Genomic DNA, 7500 nt, shown 5'->3' on the forward strand with positions numbered 1-7500 from the left:
TCGGTAAGTGGAACTCCCAGGTGATGCCTTTATTCTCGAGTTTTTCGTGGAGAAATCTCTCCACAATGTCACGACTGTCGTAGACCTCAGCCGTGTTGGTCATGTCGTTGGCCTAACAGTTGCAAGTTTGGTAACTTTCCCCGAAAAAAGACTCTCGTCCGACTGTCACCAGAGCCAATACTTTGCACAGTCAGACATTACCAATAAAATAAACACAAGCTCTAACACTCAGTCTATTGTTGGGCCAAACTCAGTATTTAATTTAAATGCAACATATGCTTATGGCGTTACCGCACTAATTTGATGCCTTTCATGTGTGCAATAATTGTGAAACATAGAAAATAAAGAAGCTCTGTATTGCCTTACCACGGGGTAATTCCCTATTACTTTAGGCTATTCCCTTTCACTTCAGCAGTGATAACGAGTTAAAAAAAGGATTCCACAGAAGAAGAAAAAAAGTCAAATCAATGGAAGGCTTATTTAACGCATGAATAGTTGTACAACAGACCTATGATGATCAACTAGTTTATTTACTAGGTCTACACATTGAAAATTGGTGGCCGGGACTCCGGGAGCCACAATCTACAACATATGTAACAAATTATCAATGGCACTTTCATTATCGGCAATTTATCCAAAAACGCAACTTAGCTGAACGACTTGAATGAAAATGGGTCCTTGAAAAAGATTCCTCGACGAGCGCTTGGAAAGGCTTTTAATTTCTTCCATAAAGAAACAAAGGGTCTCTGAGAGGGACGATCCTATAGCATTAGACCCGCAGTTGGCGTCTCCAGTAGTGCGTCGATTGTATTCCAACCTGAGCGTTTAACTTCGCGTTTTCACAGCCGACACGCCCCTTTACTGCGCTCCCTACAGGATCACTATTCTGCGACTTTGGTATCTCTGATCAGCATTGGCGGCACACACACAAATCCAACGACTGCAGAACGATATATAGATACATGAAATATCGATCCGAAGATGTTTCCGCCTTCTTTCGCTGAAGGCATAGCTTCCATATACGAACTGATCCTTCAGACGGTACAAGTCCTGTAAAAGACGGAAGAGAGAAAGGCTGCAGAGGTTGAAGCAGACGATCCTGGCGAAACAAGATGCTGCAGAATAAAGGGAAGTTCCTTCGCTGGAATTTAGTGGAGTCTTTTAAAAATATGGGGAAGTGACAGCAGGAGACCGCCACTGAAAGAAAACAAGGAAAGGAAACAGAGAAATAGACGTAGCCTATTGGGTTTCCTTCACCAACTGTCAACATTCACACCCACTTCCTCTTCTGCGTCACCCATTCAGCTTTCTCTCAGCTTTTCGGCGAGCTACTACTGAAGGTGTGTGTGTGTGTGTGTGTGTGTGTGTGTGTGTGTGTGTGTGTGTGTGTGTGTGTGTGTGTGTGTGTGTGTGTGTGCGTGTGCGTGTGTGCGCATGCGCGGCAGTGTTTGATATTGCTTTGGCCCACCACGTGTGTTTTTGTGGCCAAGTTCACTTCAGAAAAAAAAATAAAAAAACGAACGACATAAATGATTACAAATTAAAAATATAGGTTGGTAATGTGACATTATTGAGGCTCATCTCTGCAATAATGGTGACCATATTATTAAATTCATGATGAATTTGCATACCCAATCACAGTCTCACATCTAAGCAAACATTCAACCCGCTATCTCTTTATATGGAGCCTGTCTCCCAACGTAGACCATGTGGACACTGCCACCTTGTGAACTTCCGAGGTTCCTACTGGCTCTGTACTTATTGTATTTCATAAAATCTCTGGTTCTATTTCATCCTTACTGACCGCCAGAGGCGGTGCTTCAAGCACTGAATGATCCATCTCGCGCATGCGCAGGTCAAGTGTTAATACCAACAAAGTCACCTGTATACCCTGATGAGCTCCGGACAGCCTATATCTTCCGGTGACATCAGAGGATCTGTTCCTTTTCATCTTCTCGCTTCGCAGGTATAATGTATCACCGCGCTAACTAAAGCTAAGTGGCTATTATTATTTTGATCGTTCGTTGCTGGTGGCCTTGCGACGTCTTGTCGGAACTGCGAGCTGCTTGCCCTCACAAAGCTGCGACGGACCCGCCGAGAGGTTTGGATTGTAGTTGGTAGCAATGTTCCCGCTGAGGCTAACTTGTCTGGGGTTCTTTTCATACATTCATTGGTGGAGGTTGTGTTTTCGCCCCCTCTCCCAGTGTCTATTGTTTCTTGCTTTTTGTGATTTTGCTGGTTGTCAACATGGTTGGCGACCACTCTTGCTCGGCCTGTATGGCTTCCCTGCAGCTTGAGGATGGCCATGATTTGTGACCCCCATGCCTTGGCCTCAGGCATCTGAAGGAGGGTCTTTCTGATGATCCCTGCATGAACTGCAGTCGTATGCCTCGGGCAGTGAGAGCTGCTAGACTGGCTGAGGTGGAACAAAGGTCGGGCCTCATCACCCGAACGGTTGCCCCCAGCCCAGCGACGTAATCCAGCTAAACGTCGGGCTGCGGAGACCGCAGGCCCCACTTCTAGGAAGAAGGTTAGGGAGTCCGGGCTTGCCTCCAAGGTGGGCCAATTAACAGCGGAGCTCGAAAACACGAAGTCCCTCTTCCTGGCCTTTCAGGCTGGGACTGGTGCAGGGGACCCAGGTGCTCTTGCTCCTCCGGCAGCTGCCTTGGAGCCGGAGGAAGATGTGCTTTTTGTGGCAGCGTCAGCTGGCGAGTATGAGCCGGATGGGGACCCACAGGATGTAGCATCCCGTGCCTGGAGGCTACAGGCTCTACTGGTGCCTCTGAGGACCTCATTTGTATGGCCCTGGCCCATCTGCAGCTAGACATGCCGCAAGCGCAGCTGGCTCCGGCCAGGGCTTTCTTCAGCCGTGGCCCAGCCCCCACCAGCTTTACCGTGCCTCCATCGCAGGAGTATCTTGGGGAGTTGCATGCATGCTGGAAGGATTCTAGGGCCCTCTCTCATGCAACATCCGACGGTCGGACCCTGGCAGCCATGCAGGATGGACCCAAGTTTGGCTTGGACCGCATGCCAGCAGTTGAGCCGACTATAGCTGCTCTAATTGTATCGCCCGATGAGGCTCTGAGACCGGATGCGAGGTGTCCTCGTCCCCAGTGTTGGGTTAAGGATGACCTGTTCTCCGAAGCCTATGACGCAGCGGCACGCATTGGACGCATAGGAAATTGTATGTCCCACCTGGTGCTCGCTCTGTCAGCATCCCTGCAGGAGGTTGCAGTGGGTGCTCCGGCCCGTGATTTCGGCGATGCTTCTCCGCAGGCGTTCGCACTGATGTCCAGAGAGTTGGGGCGGTTTATGTCCACTCTCGTCCAGGCTCGCCGCCAGGTTTTCCAGTCACTCATGGATGGCGGCCGATCCCCAGCTACTCTGAGGGTTTTCGTGGCAGCCATCTTCTCAAGACATGCTCAGGTGGATAATGACACAGTGGGGGGGCCACAGTTTGGTGTCCCTTTTTCTGAAGGGCGTGTTGCGGTTACGACCTCCACGAGCACAGTGTGCCCCAGAATGGGATCTGCACCTGGTGTTCGATGCTTTGTACTTGCCTCGTTTTAAACCCCTGGCTCAGGCGGAGCTGAAGTTGGTCTCTACTAAAACTGCCTTTCCCCTCGCCACGCTTCATGCTCTGTCCGTGAGTGACTCATGTCTGAGGTGGAATTGAGATGGCTCAGGGGTTACCCCGAAGGTTTTGTCATCCTTGAAACTCGACCGACCTGTCCGCCCGGCACAATTTATCCCCCCGGAAGGGGAGGACAGGTTAAAACTGCTGTGTCCTGTGCGGGCTCTGAGAGCATACATTGCTGCGACCGCAGGCATTAGACGGTCAGACCAGCTCTTCCTCTGCTATGGTGGTCGTAGGCGGGGCTGTGATCTCTCCAAGCAGCGATTTTGTCTCATTGGGTTGTGGACGACATCACCCATGCCTATAAAGGAGGTGGTCACCCCCTGCCATCCGGGGTCAGGTGCCACTCTACCAGGGCTGTCTCAACATCATGGGCTGCCCTGCGGGTCGTGCCCCTGGAAGACATCTGTGATGCAGCATCATGGACATCACCATGTACCTTCTCCAGGTTTTAACGGGTGAACGTTGCCACTCCCCATCCGTTGGCCGTGGCCGTTACGCATGTTAACTGCGGTTCTACTGTATGAATCCTGGATGACTGCCAGAGCGCTCTGTCACTCAGAATCCTTATGTACTCCCGAGAAGATTCTGCAGGAACAGATCCTCTGCTGTCACCGGAAGATATAGGCTGTCCGGAGCTCATCAGGGGTCACTGGTGACTTTGTTGGTATTAACACTCGATCTGCGCATGCGCGAGGTGGATCATTCAGTGCTTGAAGCACCAGTCATCCAGGATTCATAGAACCGTAGTTACATACGTAACTATCGTTTTACTAACCATCATAGACTGTAGGTTACCAACTAGACCATGGGCTGGGGACAAGCACAACCTGCTTCACAGGGAGAGCAAAACTCAAGAACAAAGAATTAATAAACAAAACTTGAAAATGTCCATTTGTTTCTGTTGGTCTCCTGTGGAACATCATATGAATGCTTCTGTTGATCTCTACTTCTGTGGTGCTATGGCTCCCTTAGCGCCGCCTCCACCGTCCTCAGCCATCAGCTGTGGGCGTGGCTCCGCCTACCTTTTGGGGGTCACCTAGCCACACCCCAAGGAGAAGCTGTTCATAACCTATCACAGGTCAGATCAGAGCCTGACTTAAAACCAAGAACATTCATCCTATTATTTATTGTTTTCATGTCTTTAAGAATTAAGAGGCCAACAATGTATAGTCTTTTCATACTTTTATTACAGTTTAATCATCATTATTACCATTCATCACTGATGACCTACTTCCCTCCACTGCTAGCGCTCTGGTTAGCTGCAGCTGTGTGTGACATCCATTCACTGTTCTTTCATTGTGGCTGTCCTTCCCCTTTTGAGACTCGATACTTTAGCCTCTGATCAAATGGCTCTACCGGCCCCCATTTAATTTGTATTAGAGAGCTGCCCAGCTCTTAAACGCTGCTACTTAATTTTACATATTTTATTTTCACTATCTTATATACTTATCTTTTATTGTTGCTGCTATGTGGCTGTTAAGGAACCAAGCCTAATAATTGTACTCTTGTGTACTTGCACAATAAGGTGTAATAAAAGTAATTCTGATTCTGAATCTCAATAGTTGACCAGAACCAGTGCCTCTCTCCAGTTGGACAGCATGGCCGCTGGCTCCCAGTGCTCTATCACCCCTCCCCGTGCCCTCGCTGGGCCCCGCCATGACATCATCAGTGGTCATCCCCCAAAAAAAACAACTTCCTGTTTTCTTTTTCCGCTGGTCAAGACGTCATGTGACTGTCGGCACTGCATCAAAACCCAACAGGACATGGAGGGATGAAGCAATGTGGAGAGAAGGCTACGCACACACACACACACACACACACACACACACACACACACACACACACACACACACACACACACACACACACACACACACACATAAAGCATGACATATTACCTCCTAGCTGTGCGTGTCTATTATGTTTCCAGTCTGAAAGGTCAGTGTGGGACCCCAGCTCTGTAGTTCATTCACTATCAGACCGGCGCCACTCACACTGTGCAAATCACCCAGAGAAAAGGTATCGCTATGTGTGTTTCCATCTGGGCTGTTAACAGGTCCTATAGTGAACCCTGGTCCGAGCAGGCTCCATGCAGACGCTTCCAAGAGACAACACACCACTCACACTGCTCTGTCCCTCATTCTGTGGAGTAAAGGGGAGGGTTAGGGCAGATTCACAAGGCTGACGGGACAACCAATTAAAGGGTTGTGCAAATCTCAATTATTTACTTTCAGACTTTGCATTTCAGAAGTGGACAGTGTAAGTGACAATATCCACTTATAAAGCAACCAACTTAAGTATAGCTTTTTCTCTTACGCAGTTTGTTACTGAGATTTATCCAGGTGGGGGCTTGAGTCTTTCGGGGGCAGACCATGACGTCATCGCCAACACTTTTCCAATTGGAGGAGACCAAAGGGTTAATTTTGTGCAGAGTGTGATACACACACAGTACAGTGTGAGTCCACTGTACTGATGCTCACGCAAGTCTCTGGAAGTCCCTCACACATGGACAGTTGGGACACGTTTATACACATTTAAAACTTCCAGTACAGATTATTAAGTATTAAGTGTTTTACATTGGTTACCATGAATCTTCATTATCCCTCTGTTTCTGTCTCTCTCTGACTCTCTGTTTATGTCTATGTAGCCCTCTGTCTATCCTCCGCTCTCTCTGTCTCTCTCTCATGGTCTTGGTTTTTGAGGGAGTGCGCTTTGTTGAGTTGGACTGCCTTACCGGTGTTCTCCAGAAGAGGTCACTATTCTCCAAGCAACCACAGAATTGTCCTGATTATTAAAGATTCATATTTCTTATATTTGCTAGAATTGTATGTATTTCAGTATTTCTTTAGGCTTAATTGATACTTGATGAATTTATTTCTGTTTGTATGATAGGTTTATATTGTTTCATCTAATAAATAGTGAAATGTCCTAACATTTGTGCACATTTTTGTTTTTCTGGGATTTGCGTAACACATAAAAAGAAATGCAATAGAACGATGGTGGCAAACGTATTATGGAGGCACTTGATTATAGATTTAACTAATTAGGGTCTTCTTCATAATGAATAGTATGAAGACTCAAATTATTTATTGTAGATAATTAGAAACTGTATATATATTGTGTGTGTATGTTGCAAGTGTAATAATCAAAACGTAAATGTTTTAAATTTCATGGTTTATTAATGAGTTCATCATTGTGGTTTGATTACCTCTTCCATTAAGTATCACATGCTAAAGAATAACTGCCACTTTAAGGGTACAAATAGGTACCCTTTTTACATACATAACACACACACACACACACACACACACACACACACACACACACACACATCCGCAGACACACTCAAACAAACCAACAATATAGACAGTAGACACACACATTGAAAAAAATATGCTCACACACATACAAAACGACTTGCTGCAGAACATCAGAACATGTACACACGCACCTACAACTCTGTGCACGTGTCCGAATGCATCCAGATTCTTGTCAACACATAGGATGTGTACACGCATTATCCAACAATTTTTACTCAACAGTAAGTCCAGAGACCTTGTTCTCCCCTGATCATTACGGTTACCACACTCTAGGGTCGAGCTTCATAGACAATAAAATATATAAAATATAAATATATATAAAGCAGGTAAATACTAAGTTATTCAAAAGACTTGTGTATCCCGAGCAACATACAGTTCAGAGATTCAGGTTGTTTAGGAGCAGGTATAGCGGTCAGGCATGTTTTTCTAGGATGTGGACAAGTAAGCTAACGACATTTGGGGATCGAACCCAGAACCCTTTGGCCTGTGAGTTGAACGCCCCGACTGCCCTAATCACACACATACATAACTCTATGCATA

The 7500-nt window shown here is 46.8% G+C and overlaps 2 protein-coding genes across 3 annotated transcripts in view; both read right to left on the minus strand.

Annotated features, from left to right (window-relative positions):
* The window catches only part of LOC132452335 (apoptosis regulator Bcl-2-like), a 14672-nt gene extending 13375 nt beyond the window's left edge, over positions 1–1297 (minus strand). The window contains exon 1 of the mRNA XM_060044903.1: positions 1–1297. This exon is cut by the window's left edge and continues 138 nt beyond it. Coding sequence (XP_059900886.1) covers positions 1–103 — 103 coding nt within the window. The 5' untranslated portion in view covers positions 104–1297.
* A 5500-nt stretch (positions 1298–6797) lies between these two features.
* Positions 6798–7500, minus strand: part of chodl (chondrolectin) — a 12438-nt gene continuing 11735 nt past the window's right edge. For both annotated transcript variants that reach the window (XM_060045159.1, XM_060045158.1), the window contains one exon: positions 6798–7500. This exon is cut by the window's right edge and continues 1282 nt beyond it. The gene's annotated coding sequence lies outside the window, so the exon portion shown is untranslated.

The sequence above is a fragment of the Gadus macrocephalus genome, chromosome 23 (assembly GCF_031168955.1).
Source record: "Gadus macrocephalus chromosome 23, ASM3116895v1".
Lineage (NCBI taxonomy): Eukaryota > Metazoa > Chordata > Actinopteri > Gadiformes > Gadidae > Gadus > Gadus macrocephalus.